General features: G+C 38.4%; 1 protein-coding gene across 1 annotated transcript in view; it reads right to left on the reverse strand.

The window, feature by feature from the left end:
• Positions 1-717: 717 nt before the first annotated feature.
• The window catches only part of FBXL5 (F-box and leucine rich repeat protein 5), a 45,447-nt gene continuing 24,571 nt past the window's right edge, over positions 718-21,593 (reverse strand). Inside the window, exons 10-11 of the mRNA XM_070372719.1 lie at positions 10,369-10,517; positions 718-1,375 (exon numbers count right to left, since the gene is read on the reverse strand). Coding sequence (XP_070228820.1) covers positions 1,299-1,375; positions 10,369-10,517 — 226 coding nt within the window. The 3' untranslated portion in view covers positions 718-1,298. The remainder of the gene's footprint in view (positions 1,376-10,368; positions 10,518-21,593) is intronic.

Genomic DNA, 21,593 nt, shown 5'->3' on the forward strand with positions numbered 1-21,593 from the left:
TTCAAACTTTAGGTAAACTGAAAAGCAGAGTGACTCCTCCTGATTTATAGTCTTATCAACTGATTCTTCCTTCATTTTAGCCAACTCTGTGTAAAGTAGTTTCCAATTAGCCTGAACTGGAATCTGCCCACCTCTAGTTGGTATCTTTCCTACTCCTTCTCTTCCTCAATGAAACAAACAAAAAAATACTTGGGACCACAAGAAACATGACTGCAAGAGTACCTCCTCTTCTACAGCCTTATAGATATTTATAAAAATAATATGGTATGCTGCTGATATACTACTACACACAGCATGACATAAACTTTAGTCAATATGTGCCTTTCTGAGTAACGGGTCTCCATCCCAACTGTCATTTCACGCAGCAAAGATGAGCCTACAAATCTGAATTTCGAATACTGCACAATTAATTTCAAAGAGACAATTCAGCTCAACAAAATCAGGTATCCATCTAAAACTACAGACAGTTCTAGGGTCACTGATTTCATGGGAGTTCAAAACACCCATGTTGTCCTATTTCACAGTAAAGTAACTCTGGACTGAGATTTATAACACAATCAAAACACAAAAGAGATTACTTGGTAAAGTCCTCAAAGAAGATTTTATTTATGTATTTCTTCAAATGACTGTGGGACTTTTAAAAACCCCTCCCAAACATGACACGTTTTCAGACAGTGGTGGGGACTGGGGTCTCTGAAGAAAGTACAAAGACACTGGTGCTTTGCCGGCTCAAGGAGCCGACACCAGGAAGCCGATTTATTTCACAATCTTAAGAAGATCTTACATGTGGGTATGTTTGAATTGGCCCTCTGGGAACTGTTCAAATTAAAGGAAACATTATGGAAAAGAGACCGGTTTCCAAAACGTGCAGTCTCTGAAAATAAAACTTAAGAAATGTATGTCTGAAAAGATCTGCAAAGCTTGGTACAGTGTTTATCTATATAAAGATAACCAATTACCCATTGACTTCAAAACTCAAAATAATGTAAAAAATACTTTAAATGGCATGGCATTAGTGACAATTTTTTTTCAAATTATTCAATTTTAAAGAAATTTGATAAAACTGTTCTCACCCTATGAAAAGATCTAATCCCTTTCTAAAACAAAAGTACGATTTGCAAAGAGAAACAACACTGTACAATTCACTGGTAAATTAAGATTTCTGAGGCTGTAAGAAATGGGGCCAAAACAAGTCACTCAAAAAAGGGATGGTTAACACAAGAAATGTGCTATAAGTAAAGTGCATGAAAGGAAGCCTGCTCAGCTAAATGAAGTAGACAGGGGTCAGAAGTCAAGGGTCATTCGCCAGAGCGGCAGCAGGCTCGAAAACCACACTGCAGGTTCTGGCATCCGCTGGCGGTGTCAGCATGTGGACCTGCGTGAAAACAGAGAAGTGTGAAAGGAGGAAATTCTCATCACATAAAAGTAAGCTTGCTAGTGAAAGAACTGTAAAACACTTATTATTTTTACTGGCAATACATTATACCATAGAAATGAAAGCCCCATGAGTGTATAAAAAATTATTCAGCACAAACGTCACCAAAAGCAGTTTAACTTTAACTAACACAGGTAAATGAAAAAGAGGAAGGAAAAGAAATAATTTTGTTGGCAATAATCCTACAAAATAAAAAATCCAGGGTGAGATAACTCACAGAATCAAGACTGCCAGGCTAAGTGAACAATGGATCTCTTACACCATGAACATCCTTCCCAGAAATAGTATTAAGGCAAAAACAACCTCATCTGTAATAGATAAGCTAAAGAATCCACTATTCAAAAATTATAATAAATACTATATTTACAATATCTGTTAAAAATAAACTATGTAGATCTAGCCTTAACATGTTTGCCATATTGTTATTTAACATCTGTTCCCCCAAATAAATCTTGTGCTATGGTTAAATTATTTTCCAGAATTAAGTATGCAATGAATAAATAATTAAAAACACATCTAAAACATAATAAAAACTGTGATTCAATTACAAAGAAAGCATTAAACATCTGTGGGATAACTGACATTTTATTCCAATCACATTATGCAATTCAAGACACTAGACTAAAAGATGCATTAGGGAACGCAGCTGAGAATTAGAAAGTGTCAAAGAGACAGCATGGCACATATTCAAATGTTAAGTACTCTGAATGAATCATAGTTTTCAAAAAGGCAAGCAAATGTGGAAAAAGACATTTTAACTATATTGAAGCCTTTTTTACTGGTAATACATTTATACCATATGTATGTCTGCACCATGAACAAAGTTAGTTCTTTACTCATCAATTAGAACCAAAAGATTTGCATTTGTAATACTAAGGACGATAAAAATACATGAAATATAATTTTATTGTAGAAAATAACATTTTATAAAAAGGATTAAAACTGAAAAATCATAGTACTCTGGGATGACACCAAGACGTTAACTCAGAAAAATATGCTAAGTTAGTTTCATTTTGTTTTTTGAAGTATCAAACCATTGCAAAAGAAGGCAACTATGCTAATACCAACGTAAGAAAATAACAACTTGCAAATCAACACCCAGAACACACCTACTTCCCAGAATTTAACTATTCTTTGTATTCTTGAAATGGCAATATACAAAATACTAAAGATTAATTTCTTAGGATATACAAAGAAGTACAGCATTCATATAGCTAACTATGAAAATAATAATGTATCTTTAGGAAAAGAAAGAAACGGGCTTTACAACCATAGTGGAACTGCAATAGCTTATGATTTCATTTGTCTCCAAATACTTATGTTTAACTTTTAAAGTAACATTATGTCTGGGATATAGGGGGCAAATAAGGGAACACATAATGGTATATCAAAGAGGACTGGCCTCGGGTGTGTAACTGCTGAAGCCAATGATACATAGGCTTCACTGTATTATTATGTTTATATGTTTAAAATTTTCCATAATTTTAAGTCTAAAATCATTTCAAATATAAAACTGAATTACCACAAAGCCTATTTTTTGCTTAATCAAAATGAAAATGTGTTCTTTTAAAATAAAAACTTGAATGTGTCAAAACTTAAAATTCACAAAGCAGCACTTTTGTTAAGATTATTTTCTCTTAAAATAAGACACAACACTAGCAATCTTAATCACAGAGTCAAAATGAAATCTCTTAGTATTGTGTTATCATATATTAGAAACACCCTAGGAAGGAAACCTGTGGCTTGAAAATCTTCTCGCACTGACGACCTTTGTCCAGGTATTCCCTTTGAACACATTTTCAGCTTTAACTGATACTCCCCAACTTCCTTTCTGAGTCCGCTTTCCTCCCTGCTTACTCTGGTCACTGCTCGGCCCGCCAGTCACTGAGAGGCACCTTTCTCCGAGACCCAAGGCCCTGCCTCACTGCCACTGCCCTGCCCTGCCCTGACACAGCCCCTGGGGATGGAATGTTTACACTGGCGGCTTTTACGAAAACATAACTATAATTTTCTCGGTGTATAATTCTAACTTTTCTGAAAGGGAGAAATAAGAGGAAAGAGACATGGAGACTTCAGTACAGTATTCCAAAATGAAACTAAATCAGATTGATTATACCTTTGCAGCCAAAGATGGAGAAGCTTTATACAGTCAGCAAAAACAAGACCAGGAGCTGACTGTGGCTCAGACCATGAACTCCTTATTGCCAAATTCAGACTGAAATTGAAGAAAGTAGGGAAAACCACTAGACCATTCAGGTATGACCTAAATCAAATCCCTTATGATTATACAGTGGAAGTGAGAAATAGATTTAAGGGCCTAGATCTGATAGAGTGCCTGATGAACTATGGAATGAGGTTCGTGACATTGTACAGGACACAGGGATCAAGACCATCCCCATGGAAAAGAAATGCAAAAAAGCAAAATGGCTGTCTGGGGAGGCCTTACAAATAGCTGTGAAAAGAAGAGAAGCGAAAAGCAAAGGAGAAAAGGAAAGATATAAGTATCTGAATTCAGAGTTCCAAAGAATAGCAAGGAGAGATAAGAGAGCCTTCTTCAGTGATCAATGCAAAGAAATAGAGGAAAACAACAAAATGGGAAAGACTAGAGAGCTCTTCAAGAAAATCAGAGATACCAAAGGAACATTTCATGCAAAGATGGGCTCGATAAAGGACAGAAATGGTATGGACCTAACAGAAGCAGAAGATATTAAGAAGAGATGGCAAGAATACACAGAAGAACTGTACAAAAAAGCTCTTCACGACCCAGATAATCAGGTTGGTGTGATCACTGACCTAGAGCCAGACATCCTGGAATGTGAAGTCAAGTGGGCCTTAGAAAGCATCACTACGAACAAAGCTAGTGGAAGTGATGGAATTCCAGTTGAGCTATTCCAAATCCTGAAAGATGATGCTGTGGAAGTGCTGCACTCAATATGCCAGCAAATTTGGAAAACTCAGCAGTGGCCACAGGACTGGAAAAGGTCAGTTTTCATTCCAATCCCAAAGAAAGGCAATGCCAAAGAATGCTCAAACTACCACACAATTGCACTCATCTCACACGATAGTAAAGTAATGCTTAAAATTCTCCAAGCCAGGCTTTAGCAATATGTGAACCGTGAACTTCCTGATGTTCAAGCTGGTTTTAGAAAAGGCAGAGGAATCAGAGATCAAATTGCCAACATCCGCTGGATCATGGAAAAAGCAAGAGAGTTCCAGAAAAACATCTATTTCTGCTTTACTGACTATGCCAAAGCCTTTGACTGTGTGGATCACAATAAACTGTGGAAAATTCTGAAAGAGATGGGAATACCAGACCACCTGATCTGCCTCTTGAGAAACCTGTATGCAGATCAGGAAGCAACAGTTAGAACTGGACATGGAACAACAGACTGGTTCCAAATAGGAAAAGGAGTACGTCAAGGCTGTATATTGTCACCCTGCTTATTTAACTTCTATGCAGAGTACATCACGAGAAACGCTGGACTGAAAAAAACACAAGCTGGAATCAAGATTGCCGGGAGAAATATCAATAACCTCAGATATGCAGATGACACCACCCTTATGGCAGAAAGTGAAGAGGAACTAAGAAAACGAAGATCATGGCATCCGGTCCCACCACTTCATGGGAAATAGATGGGGAAACAGTGGAAAGAGTGTCAGACTTTATTTTTCTGGGCTCCAAAATCACTGCAGATGGTGACTGCAGCCATGAAACTAAAAGACGCTTACTCCTTGGAAGGAAGGTTATGACCAACCTAGATAGCATATTCAAAAGCAGAGACATTACTTCGCCAACAAAGGTTCATCTAGTCAAGGCTATGGTTTTTCCTGTGGTCATGTATGGATGTGAGAGTTGGACTGTGAAGAAGGCTGAGTGCCAAAGAACTGATGCTTTTGAACTGTGCTGTTGGAGAAGACTCTTGAGAGTCCCTTGGACTGCAAGGAGATCCAACCAGTCCATTCTAAAGGAGATCAGCCCTGGGATTTCTTTGGAAGGAATGATGCTGAAGCTGAAACTCCAGTACTTTGGCCACCTCATGCGAAGAGTTGACTCAGTGGAAAAGACTGATGCTGGGAGGGATTGGGGGCAAGAGGAGAAAAGGACGACAGAGGATGAGATGGCTGGATGGCATCACTGACTCGATGGACATGAGTCTGAGTGAACTCCGGGAGTTGGTGATGGACAGGGAGGCCTGGCATGCTGCTATTCGTGGGGTTGCAAAGAGTCGGACACGACCGAGTGACTGATCTGATCTGATAATACTTCAAAATGTCTATATTCGTATTTTCTTTAAAAGGACAGAAAGGTAAGGAAGAAATTTTATACTGAAATCAAAAGTGGCCTAGGAAAAAGTCCTAAGCGATGGCTGAAAGCAATGAAGTAAAGTATCTACTGGTTCGCAAAAAGGGAGAAAGTGAAAGAGCTTCCCTGGTGGCTCAGATGGTAAAGCATCTTCCCACAATATGGGAGACCCAGGGTTCGATCCCTGGGTTGGGAAGATCCCCTGGAGAAGGAAATGTCAACCCACTCCAGTATTCTTGCCTGGAAAATCCCATGGACAGAGGAACTTGGTGGGCTACAGTCCATGAGGTCGCGAAGAGTCAGACACGACTGAGCAACTCCACTTTCACTTTCATGGGAGCCAAGTGGATCAATCACGCCACTTAAAAGAGTCGTACTTTTCCAAACAAAGGTATATTCCATTTAACCGTGATCTGCTTTACTGCACTCTGCTGATACTGCATTTTTACAAACTAAAAGTCTGTGGCCACCCTGCACTGAGCTAGTCTACTGGCACTATTTCCAACAGCATTTGCTCCCTTCTTGTCTCTGTGTCACATTTTGGTAATTCTCACAATATTTCAAGCTTTTTCATTATTATTATATTTGTTACAGTCTGTGATCTATGGTCAGTGATCTTTGATGTACTACCATGACTATTCTGAAGGCTCAGATGATGGCTAGCATTTTTTAGCACTGAAGTATTTTAAATTACGTACATTGCTTTTTTAGACATAAAGCTATCACACTTAATAGACTGCAGGATAGTGCTGACGTAACTTTTACATACACTGGGAAACCAAAATATTCATGTGGCTCACTTTATTGCAACGTTCCTTTATTATGGTGCTCTGGAACCAAACTTGTAATATCTTCGAGGAATGCCTATACCACACAGTTTTTTCATCATTCTCCCCCAAATACAGAGGCCCAGGATCCTCAGTGTTCACTCTGGACAGCTGAGTCACTCTTTGTTCTCAAAGTCTCAGGGATGGCAGTAGCGCTAATAGAGGAAGGAAAATGCAGGAATGAAAGTATGTGCCCTACGTTAGGTAGAAACAACCCTATCCTGACACCTGTCAGTCTCTCCTTATTCGTCACAAAGTTATTGCTCCTACTGATATAAAATGGGCTCCCTTTCTCAAACACACACTAGGATATCTGTCTGAGTTTCAACCGAAGTCTAAGGGCATAAATGTACTTAGCCAGTAACTATAACACCACCTCAAAACTACAATCCCATTCAAAGGTCAATGACATTCCAGGTGACTGATCCTAATAATCCATAAAAGTGGATTCATCCATGAATGGATTTTATTTTGTTGAAAGCCTACAGCAGAGCAAAGGTAAAGACAACCACTGTTTTTAAGTTAGTTTCATACTGTTGGAAACAGGGGTGAACAGCAATTTCCAAAGCACAGAAGTCATAAGCAATGCTAACAGTTAAGATGCTCCAGTGTCACAGGAGGACTGTTCAGAAAAGGGAATAAATGGACAATAGAATAAACAGGCCACAGAAAAAGCGAGGTAGAATTAGAAAGAGATATGACTAAGATATGCTGGGTTGCCAAGGATCTCTAGATGCACTTACGTAGACATGGAGTTCAAAAGGTAAACACTGGACTTATCACCAGTAAATAGCAATCTTGATATGAGATTAAAAAAACAACCCGATGGTTATAATATATGAGGATTAAGTTACAGTACAGGATAATAAATAGAAAACTGACATCTGCATAATCATCAAATAAAATCTTTAAATGCATGGTAAAAATAAATTTCGTAAGAAAATGTTCTTTAAAAATATTAGAAAAGAAGAGCTATAATGTTAGCTATCATTATCTTCCCAAAGTTTTATTACTGAATTATTTTTCTCAGATTTTAAGCACATTAGTTATGCTGTGTATCTGCACTTACCTTCACTTACCTTTAAAATTCCTTTTAACTTAAATTAGAAATATAAGAGAGCAAGTCATCTGAGACTGTGTCACCTACCATGAGCTAATCTCTCTTAATTCACAAACATACACTGAAATGCAAATCAGTACGAAAAGTCTATGTGCTATCACTGCTCAAACGTTCTTCAGAGCGCTAAAATCATGCAATTCCATCTACTGCTTCTTAAATGACAAAGAATTTTTTAAATGTCACAGCTAAGAAGTCTTCTTTATACTTAAATCTTAACTTTTTTGTCAAAAAACAAGTTTAAATGTCACGAAGAATCATTCAGAAGAACAAAAATGTCATTTTATGTCAGTGCTTAGTACAGTGTCTTGCTCACAGGAGACAATGCTTGATAATTAATGTATCTTCTCCAAAATCTCTGCTAGTGCTTAGGAAACAGAAAATTTTGCTTCATCACTTGTTTAATGAACATTATTTATCAGTATTTACTTCTTTTAGTAGTAACCTAGTAGTTAACTATGTAAATAAACTCTTTTGACAAAATGAATTTTCACTGTGTTATTCTCAAATATTAAAATAAAATGTATCACCTGAATATGCCCCCTATTAGCCTAAGAACATGTATAAAAATACTGGCTACTTTCCAAACTAATAAAACTAATAATAAAAAGACAGCCATTACACAATCACTAAATATTTACTATACAAGCCAAACTGTAATAAAAGATACTGGATCAATCCCATGTCATCTTGCAAAACTGGAAACAAGGCAACTTTATTTAACACTTTCTAGGTTGTCAAAATGTCCTTTAAGGAAAAGACTGTTACTGGAGTACTGCTTTAAGAGCAACCGGCTGGAACTCTGGAACATATTATAAGTTCATATGACAAGTCACCCTGTAAATTTTAAAGGATTTCCATTTCCCGCAAATCATTCTTTAAGAAGCTGTTAAAGGAGACTTAGTATTCGATTATACAAGCACTGTCTATTTTGTTTAAAACCCTTTAAAGACAGATATGGTCATTAAAATTGGCTTATTGAAAATTAGCACTCATTACATAAAAAAAAAAATCTTAAAAGGAATTCAACAAACATTCAACAAATATAGCAGCTCCTCTGGAACACTTTAAGATTTATATATTCAAAATAGGTCAAAATTAAAGAATTTCTAACATACTAATAAGTTTTAAAAAAGATACATGCAAAAGCAGCAGACAGGTCATAAAAATGAAGTGAAACCAAATCCCCCCACCAACCCAATAATATCTATATACCCTAAAATAAGTATAACAAATTAGGTTTGAAGATTTATTCCCATAAGTATAACCTATACTGAAATCAATGTAGACAAATCAAATGTAACCTACCAATAAGCTATTTTTCCTACAAAAAATAATTGCTTATTGATTACTTCTCATAATATATAAGCCTTAGTAACTACAATGGTGAAACTACAATGACATAACTATACAAAAAAATAAACAAAAAAGTAAAACTCTTCCCAAACTCCGGAAGAAGCACATGCGCCACCACAGCACTCACACTTTCTTTCATACACGTAGCAGGTTGCAACCAATATGACACTCACTTTCACAAACATTTCTTATCATACACCACAGGCAATGGAGAGCAAAGAAATGCTCCAACTTAGAGCTGCGATTTCCAGAACACAGGAGGTCATCTCCTGCATCAGCAGTGTGAGTCCAGAAACAAAAGAGGTGCTATCTTCTGTCTCTTCATATGTATTTTAATAAAAACCTGATCTCCGAGAAACAGCAAATGTGCTAACTTCTCTGCCTACTGGGCTGCCGTTCAAGAAGATACCATTCCTCTAGTCTTCCTGGCCTCAGTCCAGTTTCCTGCCTGAGAGAAACTCAGTTGATCTTCCCATGATCTTAAGATGAAATTGGACTCTCAAAAATAACAATGTATGATGTAAAAAGACACAGCAGAATCTGAACCAAGTAAACCTTTCCCAGTTAGAAATACAGGAGGTTGATTTGCTTATGCTTCAGGACTTCTGAACTGCAGTGTCCACCAGCGATTACCAGATGACCAACAGGGCAGTGAATGCACTTTGAAAAAGCACATTAAACAGTCCCTCTGCAGGGTAGGAATAGGCTTTAAAAAACAAAACAAAACAAAACATCAAGAAATATTTACCTGATGATGTTGGAAGAAAGTGCAGGACTCAATCTCCAAAATACTATAGGGGTTTTAGTCACATTTAAAGCACCTCAGTCTCTTCCCATTACCACACTCACCATCCTCCTCCATCTTCCAAGAGGTTTATCTGGAACCAGACTCAGGGTCCCTGAGGAGCTCACATCACCCAAGTCCCCCCTTTTCTACTGTATTATGACGCTTTCTTGCCCTACAAGAAAACTGACTATCCTCCCTAAGAACTGGGTGTTATCTAGAACGTCAGTACCTCTCTACCGTTAATGAGTGCTCTTTCACTAGAAGAAATTCCCCAAATTTTATAAGAACTTTAGTAATTCTACAAAAACTTGCCCCTCTGGACTGATTAAACTATTACATATTTCTAAAATCTGGTGGAATGCATAGCTGAAATCTCTCTCCATAAGAAAAGCTCAAGTTTAGAAAAGGACTAAATCTGAAATTGCAAAAATGTGTGGTAATTAGAAATCTAGAAAACAATAGAAATCCTAAGAATTATCAGAACTGTTAAAAAGTGTTAAATCAACCCCTCCAAAATTATCTCATTGTTAAAAAAGGCATTACCGTTAATGTTGTCACAGTAGTAAAAGTATTCATCATTTAAAGAAGGACATGCTGAAACCAAGTCCTGCAGGCCTGCACCAGTTACAGTAAGACAACCAGAGAGATTAAGGTGCTCCAAGTAAGGCAGCCCTCCTCCCAGAGTCAAAACCCTGCAAGAGAAGCAATCCAACAATGAGAACAGATTAACAATTAAAAGACGACTCTGAAAACTTACACATCTGCATGGTCCAATGGAACATGAACAGACCCTTCAGTCTGAAAATGAGGAAAACTAAAGAATTTCTATAAAACATGACAACTAACTTCATCCTTAGGTAGGACACTGTACATTTAATGGGAACATTTACAAAGACATTCATTCAATAAACAAGTCTTCTGAAATTTTCTTTATAAGAACATGATAGTAAGTCAATTCTTACAGGAAGGAAATACTGAATATTAGAATTGTAATCTTCATTCTCCTACCAAATTGTCTAAGTAAAAATTATCGAGAAAATTACTAAACAGTTTTGTAGTTCCTCGAAGAGTTAGCGTCGGCCTATAACCCAAAATTACTCTCCTAGGTGCACACCCAAGGGAAGTGAAAACACATGCTCACAGAAAAACTTGCAAACAAATGTTCACAGCAGCATTACTCATAATACCCATGAAGTGGAAAGAATCCAAATGTTCACCAATGAATGAGTGGATAAACAAAATTTAGTATAAACAGGATGCAGCTACGCAGCTACAAAGTACTGATACATGCTACAGCACAGATGAACCTTGAAAACTCAGTGCTAAATGAAAAAAGTCAGACACAAAAGACCATATATTAGCTAATTTCATTTATACGAAATGTCCAAAATAGGCAGAAAAGACAGACAAAGTGGATTACTGGTTGCCAGGGGCTGGGGACAAAGAGGAATGAGGAATGACTCCTAATGAGTACATGGCTTCTTTTTGGTTTAATGAAAATGTTTCTAATTGGATAGTGGCAGTGGTTGCCAACCTTGTAAATATATTAAAACCGCTGACTTGTACCCTTAAAAAAAAAACAGATTTAATGTGAATTCCATTTCACTAAAAATGAAAACATTAGGTTTCATGGCATACTTTAAAAGAAGTTTTTAAAATACTATTTATACAAAAATGGTAAAATGAGAAATTGACTAAAATGACAACGGCAGAGCTGAAAAATAGCAAGAGCAAAATTGAGAACATCAAATTTCAGTATGCAACAGCAAAAACTGGGAAAACTAGCAACAGTCCATCTGGACAGGGATATCAAAAAGCCTATAATACAATAAATTCAGTAAAAAAAAAAAAAAAGGATAATTAGCATCATTACACAGGCACATGGAAATTAGGAAGTAAAGGTAAGGAAATGCATGTAAACTATTGAAATCAGAATAAACTAGGGAAATATTTATATACTCAGAAACACGGACGGACAAACGTCGGGAAATACATTTTAATGTTTTGTCACTGCATGTTTAAAAGAAAAAACTGGTCAACCAAAAAGGATTTATCAAGACCCCAATATACATGACAGATTTAAACGCACACTTCCCCTGATATTTTAACTGAAAAAGACTGATTCTTTTTCTTAAATCACAGATTCCCTGATCCATCCCAGAGTTTAGTAACAGCAGCAGTTCAGAACCTCTGTGTCTTCACTGGGCCAAGTAATTACAGACAGACATCTTTAAAGGAAGACAATATAAGGTTTACAGTTTATTGAATCTTTTCTTTCCTGTAAAGTTGAATAACTCATAATAAAAAATAAAACAACTTCTAAAAAGGGACCTAAAAGATCTCAGAAGGTACCTCAATGCACAGACTACCTCATGTTCTAAAACTTAAAAACTTTCAGGACATTGAGGACAGACTGCATGGAATATAAAACTCCGTATCAGAAACACACTTGAGTGAGCTACATATGCATTCACTCGCCTCACCGCATCTAGTGGGATATCAAACAAGACAAAAGTAAACAAGCAATTATATGATGAATGCTCTTCCGGGAATACAGTTAAGGATGGTGGTGGCCTGGGGGAGAGGGGATCGCAAAAGGTTTCCCATAAGAAACAACATTTTAACTGGAATGGAGATAGAAACAAGCAGAAGTCAGCCAATACATGCATGTTACAGAGACAGCAAATGGATGAAGACAAGAGAAATGCAGTACAGGCAGACCTCAGAGATGCCTGCGGGTCAGGTTCCAGACCACTGCAGCAAGGCAGCTATCATAATAAAGCAAGTCACACAAATTTTTTGTTTTTCTAGTGCGTGTAAAAAAGTTGTGTTCACATCATACTGTAGAGTCTATTAAGTTTACAACAGCAATGTCTAAATAACTATATGCATCACTTCAGTTCAGTTCAGTCACTCAGTCGTGTCCACCTTAATAAGAAACATTTTACTGCTATTAGGGTGGTGCAAAAGTAATTGCAGATTCCAGTGGCCACAGGACTGGAAAAGGTCAATCTTCATCCCAATTCCCAAGAAGGGTAGTACTAAAGAATGTGTTAACCATCAGACAATTGCATTCATCTCCCAGGTTAGTAAGGTCATGCTTAAAATCTTGCATGCTAAGCTTCAGCATGATGCAAACCAAGAACTTCCAGACGTCCAAGCTGGGTTTCAAGAAGGAAAAGGAACCAGAGATCAAACTGCTAACATCCGCTGGGTCACAGAGAAAGCAAGGGAATTCCAGAAAAACATCTACCTCTGTTTCATCGAGTACACCAAAGCCTTTGACTGTGTGGACCATAATCAACTGTGGAAAGCTCTTCAAGAGATGGGAATACCAGACCATCTTACCTGTCTCCTGAGAAACCTGTATGAGGGTCAAGAAGCAATTGGTAGAACCCTGTATGGAACAACTGACTGGTTCAAGATTGAGAAAGGAGTATGACAGGGCTGTCTGCTATCACCTTGTTCTTTAACCTATATGCTGAGCACATCATGAAAAATGCGGGGCTGGATGAGTTACTAACTGGAGTCCAGATAGGCAGGAGAAACATCAACAACCTCAGATATGCAGATGATACCATTCTAACGGCAGAAAGCAAAGAGGAACTAAAGAGCCTCTTGATGAGGGTGAAGGAGGAGAGTTAAAGAGCCAGCTTAAATATTAAAAAAACTAAGATCATGACATCTGGCCCCATTATTTCATGGAAAATAGAAGGGGAAAAGATGGAAGCAGTGACAGATTTCCTCTTCTTGGGCTCTAAAATCACTGCAGATGGTGACTGCAGCCATGAAATCAGAAGACGATTGCTTCTTAGAAGGAAAGTTATGACAAATTTAGACAGTGTGTTGAAAACCATAGACTACTCTGTCAACAAAGGTCTGTAGAGTCAAGGCTATGGTCTTCCCAGTGGTCACATACAGTTGTGAGAGCTGGACCATAAAGAAGGCAGAATGCCAAAGAACTGATGCCTTCCAATGTGGTGGTGGAGAAGACTCCTGAAAGTCCCTCAGACGTTGCTGAAGAGGGTCAACTGTTTCAAGGTCACTCAGCATTTGAAGATCAAATCATTCATATCTTAAGAGAAATCAACCCTGAATACTTGTTGGAAGGACTGATGCTAAAGATGAAGCTCCAGTGTTCTGGTCATCTGATGTGAACAGCCAACTCACTGGAAAAGTCCCTGATGCTGGGAAAGACTGAGGGCAGAAGAAGAGGGCATCAGAGGATGAGATGGCTGGATGGCATCACTGATGCAATGGACATCAACTTGGGCAAACATCGGGAGATGGTGAGGGACAGGGAGACCTGGCATGCTGGCAATCCACGGGGTCGCAAAAAGTCGGACCTGACTGGGTAACTGAACAACAAAAGGCTGGTGCAAAAGTAACCGCAGATTTTGCATTGTTGAAATTTGCCATTTGATATTAGAATACTTTCTTAAATAAAGATGGTTAAGCTATACATCATTCCAATGCACATCTCTTGTTTTGTTTTTTTGCTAACGACTTATTGTGTGCATGTTAAGTCGCTTCAGTCCAATCTGATTCTTTGCAATCCTATGCACCATAGCCCGCCAGGCTCCTCTGTCCGTGGGATTCTGCAGGCAAGAATACTGGACCGAATTACCATTTCTTTCTCCAGTGGATCTTCCCAACCCAGGGATTGAACCCACATCTCTTGAATCTCCAGCATTGGCAGGTGGGTTCTTTACCGTATTTTATTTTAGACTATGGAAATGATGTTAGACAAGAAGTAAATTCGAGTGATTTTCTTATTCAAGTTCAAAATAGGTCATAAAGCAGTGGAGACAACTCGCAACATCAGCAACACATCTGGCCCAGGAAATGCTAACGTGCAATAGTGGTGGTTCCAGAAGTTCTGCAAAGGAGACGAGAGCCCTGACGGGGAGGAGCGCAGTGGCCGGCACCAGAAGCTGACAGCCAACTGATGGAAATCACCAAAGCTGATCCTCTTAAAACTACACAAGGTCACTCGGCATTTGAAGCAAATTGGAAAGGTGAAAAAGCTTGATAAACGGGTCCCTCATGAGCTGACCACAAATTTAAAGAACTGTCCTTCTGAGGTGTCTTCTTCTCTTATTCTATACAATAACAAACCATTTCTTCGTTGGACTGTGATGTGCAACGAAAAGTGGATTTTATATGACACCCAGTGATAACCAACTCAGTGGACTGAGAAACCCCGAAGCACTTCCCAAAGCCAAACTTGCACAGAAAAAAGATCATGGTCACTGTCTGGTGGTCTGCTGCCTGTCTGATCCACTACAGCTTCCTGAATCCCAGCAAAACCATTACATCTTTGAAGTGTGCTCAGCAAATCGATGAGACGCAACGAAAACTGCAATGCCTGCAGCTGGCATTGGTCAACAGAAAGGGCCCAGTTCTCTTCCATGACAATGACCGACTGCACATTGCACATCCAATGCTTCAAAAGTTGAATAGGGCTAGGAAGGCGTGCCTTGATCCACAGGCTGCAGAATGGATGCTGTGTTAGCAGGCATGAAAACAACATTAATCTCACTGTAAACTTCCATCAGAGCTTTTGGGTGACCAGCAATTATCTCTGAGCAATATTTTGAAACAAACCTTTTTTTTACTGAACAGTAGATCTCAACAGTGGACTTAAATAATTCATGTTGTAAACAGATGTGCCGTCATCCAGGCTTTGTCATTCCATTTACAGAGCACAAGCAGAGTAGATTTAACATCATTCTTAAGAGCCCTAGGATTTTCAGAATGGTAAATAAGCATTGGCTTCAACTTGAAATCATCAGCTGCATTAATTCCTAACAAGAGAGTCAGCCTGTCCTTTGAAGCCAGGCACTGATTTCTCCCCTACAGCTAGGCAAGTTCTAGACGGCATCTTCTTTCAATATAAGGCGTTTCACTGATACTGCAAATCTGTTGTTTAGTTCAACTACTTTCATTAGTTACCTTAGCTAGATCTTCTGAATAATTGACTGCAATTTCTATCATCTTGCACTTTAATACATTATGGCTTCTTTCCTTAAACCTCATGATCCAACCTCTGCTGGCTTCCAACTTTCCATCTGCAGTTTCCTCACCTCTCTCAGCCGTCACAGAATTGAAGAGAGTTAGGGTTTTACTCTGAGTTAGGCTCTGGCTTCGAAAAATACGGTGGCTAGTTTGATCTTCTATCCAGACCTCTGTAATTTTCTCCTTACCAGCAACTCGGTTGTTTCGCTTTCTTATCATTCATTTGTTCAATGAAGTAGCACTTTTAATTCCTTCGAGAAATTTTTATTTGCTTTTACAACTTGGCTAACTGGTGCAAAGGACCTAGTTTTCAGCCTGCCTTGGCTTCGGGCATGCCTTCTTAACTAGGCTTAATCATTTCTAGCTTTTGATTTAAAGTGAGATGCGTGACTCTTCATTCTGCATGAAGAGGTCACGTATAGGGCTATTTACTGGCCTAATTTCAATACTTCTGCGTCTCAGGATGGAGAGAGAGAGAGAAACAGCCAGTTGGTGAAACAGTCAGAACACAGAGACAGCATTTATCAATTAAGTTTGCAGTCTTGTATGGTTTGTGGCACTCCAAAACAATAGTACCATGAGAGATCACTGGTCACAGACCATCGTAACAAATATAATAATAATGAAAGTCTGAAGAATTAAAGTGTAACACAGAGATGTGAAGTGAGCAAATACTGTTAGAAAAATGGCATTGACAGACCTGCTCAATGCAGGGTTGTCACACACCTCCAATCTGTACGTAATGCAATTATCTACCAAGTATGATGAAGCAAAATACAATAAAACAAGATATGCCTATATGTTGGAGGAAAAGGAAATAGCTGAGTATAGTTAAAGAAAGGATGGTTCTCTTGTGTGTGTGTGTCACATTGATATTCACCTATTTGATGTCTTTTATTTGTAAAAGGTGAAGATGGGAGGAAGTAAAAAGATATTTACAGAAGGTAACAAGAGGTAAACTACAGGGGCAAGCAAGGGCCAAGGATGTGAACTTTGATCAAAGGGCAGTTAGACTCACTGCAAGACTGAGATAAAGGAGTAATAACAAGTAATAAGAAATGCGTTCTACAAAGACGACTCCAGTCTACTTTTTATCACCAACGTCCAAGTATGCCAGGCACAGGCCTACACAGTAAAATGCAAAACACAGTCTCTGCCCTCAACCAAAGACGGACACATTTAAACAAAGTATTAATAATACATGTGATAAGAAAAAAAAGTTTTAGAAATACATCAAGTTATGGAAATAATACAGATCAGGGAGTGATTCAAAGCAGTAATCTTTAAAAGGACAGAACAAAATGCAGAATTCAATGATTCTGTACAATTCACATTATCTGGTGTCCAATCAAAAACTATTAAACACAGAAAGAATAAAAAAACAAACAGTAAACAGACCAATAAATGATAAAGATGATGAAATTAACACATAATGACTTTAAAATGGATTTTATGTTAAATATGCTCAAGGATTTAAAAGAAAATACATAATGAAACAAAAAGATCTATGTACTTTTACTATTTGGGTATGTTTTAATACATTTACATACATTGTGTATTTGTGTGTGTGTGTGTAGGTTTCTGGGGGGAACATGAGTACACCAAATGAAACTTCAAGTCATGAAAAATACAGGACCTGAAACAAAAAGTACACTGAAGGAGCTCAGCAGTGACTAGACACTGCAAAACCAATTTGTGGACTTGGAAGAACGACCAGATTAACCAAAACGAAGCGCCAACAGAAAAACAGAAACAGTGAGGGAAAAAAACCCTGGTATTATGGGTTGAATTGTGTCTTAGCCCTCAGTATCATAAATGTGACTCCAGTTGGAAATATGATCTTTGCAGAATTAATCAAGTTAAGATCAGGTCATTAGGGTGGGCCTTAATCCAGCATGACTGATGCCCCCCACACACACATACACACACAGATAATGCCATGTGAAGACGTATAAATACACAGACACAAAAATGGGACGGCCATGAGAAGACGACCGAGGCACAGACCGGGCCTACTGTGCCACAGCCCAAGCGACACCTCGTTCCATAAGAGGTGGGAACCTTAGGAAAAGACGCTCCCTTAAAAGTTCCCAGAGGGAGCATGGATTGGCCAACACCTTGATTACAGAACTCTAGTCTCCAGAACTGTGAGAGAATAAATTCCTATCATTTTAACCACCCTGTTTGTGGTACTGTGTTATGACAGTCAGGGAACTATTACAATCAAGTGACCTATAGGACAGCATCAAGAAGTCTGACACACATGAATTCCCAGCAGGAAGCAAGGGCTATACAGAACAGCGAAGAGAGGACAGTACTAGAGGAAATCATGGCTGAATCTTGTTTTTCAATTTTATGAAAGCTAGAAACAACAGATCCAAGAATCTCAATAAGATATCCCAAGCAAGGTGATGAAGCTATCCGTATCTATAGACACCAAGGCATACATACCATGTGCTAACTGCTTTCAAAGTAGAAATGAAGTTTTTAAGGCAGCTAAAGAAAAAAACATGCATTACATACAGAAGAATGAAGATAAAAGTTGAATACAATTTTCATAAATTATTCAAACTGAAAGACAATGGAACATCTTAAAAGTACTAAAACAAAACTACCAACCTAGAATTCTATACACAGTGAAAATCTTTATAAAATGAAAGTGAAATAGTCTTCCAGACAAGAGTTGAGAGAATTTTTACTGTCAAAAGACTTACAGTGCGAAAAACTACAGAGGACTTGGCAGGCAAAAGAAAAATATTACCAAATGGAAACATGAAACTTTATAATAGAAGAATGCCAAAAAAGGTGAAACAGAATGTGTCTGTTAATGTTTTTTTCTAAAAGACAACTGTTCAAAGAAAAAATATTAACAACGTTATTCTGGAGTTTAAAACTTATATAGAAATAAAATATATAACAAAAACAGCACAAAGAATGGGGAGGGGAGCAAGAGCTTACTCTTTTAAGATTCTTACATTCTTTGTGAAGTCGTATAATACCATTTGAAAGCAGAAAGTGATTAGTTAAAAATGCCCACACAAAAGCATAAAACGTAATTATAAATCTATGTTAAAGGGTACACAAAGTATAAAGAGCTTCCCTGATAGCTCAGTTGGTAAAGAATCCGCCTGCAATGCAGGAAACCCTGGTATGATTCCTAGGTCGGGAAGATCCACTGGAGAAGGGATAGGCTACCCACTCCAGTATTCTTGGGCTTCCCTTGTAGCTCAGCTAGTAAAAGAATCTGCCTGCAATGCAAGAGACCTAGGTTTGACCCCTGGGTTGGGAAGATCCCCTGGAGAAGGAGAAGTCTACCCACTCCAGTATTCCGGCCTGGACAATTCCACGGACTGTATATAGTCCATGGGGTCACAGAGTCGGACATGACTGAGCAACTTTCACTTTGTATTTTGTACTATGTATAAACGGAGCAACAATGGAGAACCAGACATAGAGAACAGACTTATGGACATGGGGAGAGGGTGAGATGCATGGAAAGAGGAACACGGAAACGTGCATTACCATGTGTAAAACAGACAGGCAACAGGAATGTGCTGTTTGGCTCAGGAAACCCAAACAGGGGCTCTGTATCAACCTAGAGGGGTGGGATGGGGAGGGAGATGGGAGGGAGGTTCAAAAGGGAGGGGATATATGTTTACCTATGGCTGATTCATGTTGAGGTTTTAAAAAAAAACAAAGATGTAAACTGTACCTGTAACAATATAAAGGGAGATGAGACAGATGTCAAGAGCAGGGTGTCTGTAGATGACTGAAACTAAGCTGATTATCAAACTACATTGTTTTAAGTTTCAAGGTGTTAATTTTATCCCTTAACCCCAAACAAAAAAAAATTTTTTTAAATAAAGAAAATAGGGGGAAAGGGAATCACATGGTATACAACAAACAAAACATAAAAAGAGGACATCACTGAGAAAATGATAAGGGAAAATGAAAGTCAGAAGGGAAAGAAACAGCTAAATAGCATAAAGTCCCCCTCATCAGTAATTATTTGAAATATGAATCCATCAGATTCTCCTACCAAAAGGTAGCAATTAGCAGACAACAGATTTTTTTAAAATTTTGATCAAAAAATTTTAAAAACATGGATCCATCTATACACTCTCTATGACAGACCTCACTTTTGATGCAAAAACACAACGAGGTTAAAAATGAAAGCATGAGAAAACATTTCCATGCAGAAAGCAACTGAAGGAGAGGACTTCCTGGAAGTCCTGAGGTTAAGACACCACAGCTCCACTGCAGGGAACACTGGCTGAGTCTCTGGTTGGGGAACTAGGGCCAACCTGCCACAAAACGTGGCCAAAACAAAGTAACCAAAGGAGAGCCAGGGTGGCTGTAACACTGTGAAATGAAAGAGATTTTAAATTTTAAAAAGGTAACCTTTAGAAAGCAAAGGATATGATATACTGTCAAAAGGCTCACCACTCCACTCAGAAGATTAAAAAAACTATGAACAAACACACATTTAACACAGCTCCAAAATACACAACACTGAAAGAACTAAGGGGAAAAATACAGTCCTCCAAAATCAGTTGGCGATTTCAATACTCCGTTTTCAATAACGGATAGGACAATGGAAGAAGACCAAGGGGAAACAGAGAGCTTGAACTACACTCTAAACTGGTTAGCCCTGACAAACACATAGAGAACACGCCAGTCAACAGCAGAATACACGTTCTTCTCAAGTGCACAAGCAATACTTAAGACCATGTTTGGCCACAAAAAAAATTTTAAAGGTTTACTAAATTTTAAAAGATTGACTGTTCTGTCTGATAGTCTACCTTTCTTGTCTTACTTCTACCATTAGATTGAAAACTCTATGAAAGCAAGGACTTTGTCTCATTTACTCTGGATCCCTATCAGCTGGAAGAGGGCAAGTCACACAGTAGATAATCATTACCAAGATAATCTAATTAAAAGAGCTGCACTTTGTAAAATCTGAGCTGCATTCAAACTGCAGTTCCTAAGGTAGTTCCTGCATTCCCCATTCCCCCAATGAATTCTTCCCTGAATTTAAACTCTGTCATAGCCTTATTGCCCACTATTTCCCAATACACATCCTTTACTACAACCAAACCAGAAAACTAAGTCTCCTTTGAATATTCCCCACAGTCCAACTTAATCTGCTAAAGACCATACTTAAAAGACAAGTGGGATTCTTAGGCTTTATGCTGGATGAATTTTCGCTGTTTAACATGCCTGACACCCATTATTAAAGAGCCTGAGTAAAATTCAAGTCTATGACAGGGTAAAAGAGAAAACATGAAATCAATTTCTGAAGGCTCATGTCACAGATAATGAACACAACTACTGCACACTATTAATGCGAGAACACCGTCACAGCAAAATAACCTGGCAACAGCTACACAGCGCTTTTGCTGCTGTTTAGTCGATAAGACATGTCTGACTCTTTGCGACCCCAGGGACTGTAGCCCACCAGGCTCCTCTGTCCATGGGATTTTCCAGGCAAGAATCCTGGAGTGGGTTGCCATGCCTTTCTCCAGGGGATCTTCCCAACCTAAGGATCGAACCCATCTCCTGCTTGGCAGGCACTTTACTCTGGGCTCAAATGCCTGCTATCGCTTGGAATGGTCTCTTCTCCCTCTGTCATCCATCGATATCCCTCGTCTTTCTTCAAAGTTCAATTCAGGGTCATCTTTTCATTCCATTTTCTGATCATTTGCTGCAACTGGATGAGAGGCCTCTCTCTCTCTCTGAGCCTCAGAGAA

Source organism: Bos mutus, chromosome 6, assembly GCF_027580195.1.
Source record: "Bos mutus isolate GX-2022 chromosome 6, NWIPB_WYAK_1.1, whole genome shotgun sequence".
Lineage (NCBI taxonomy): Eukaryota > Metazoa > Chordata > Mammalia > Artiodactyla > Bovidae > Bos > Bos mutus.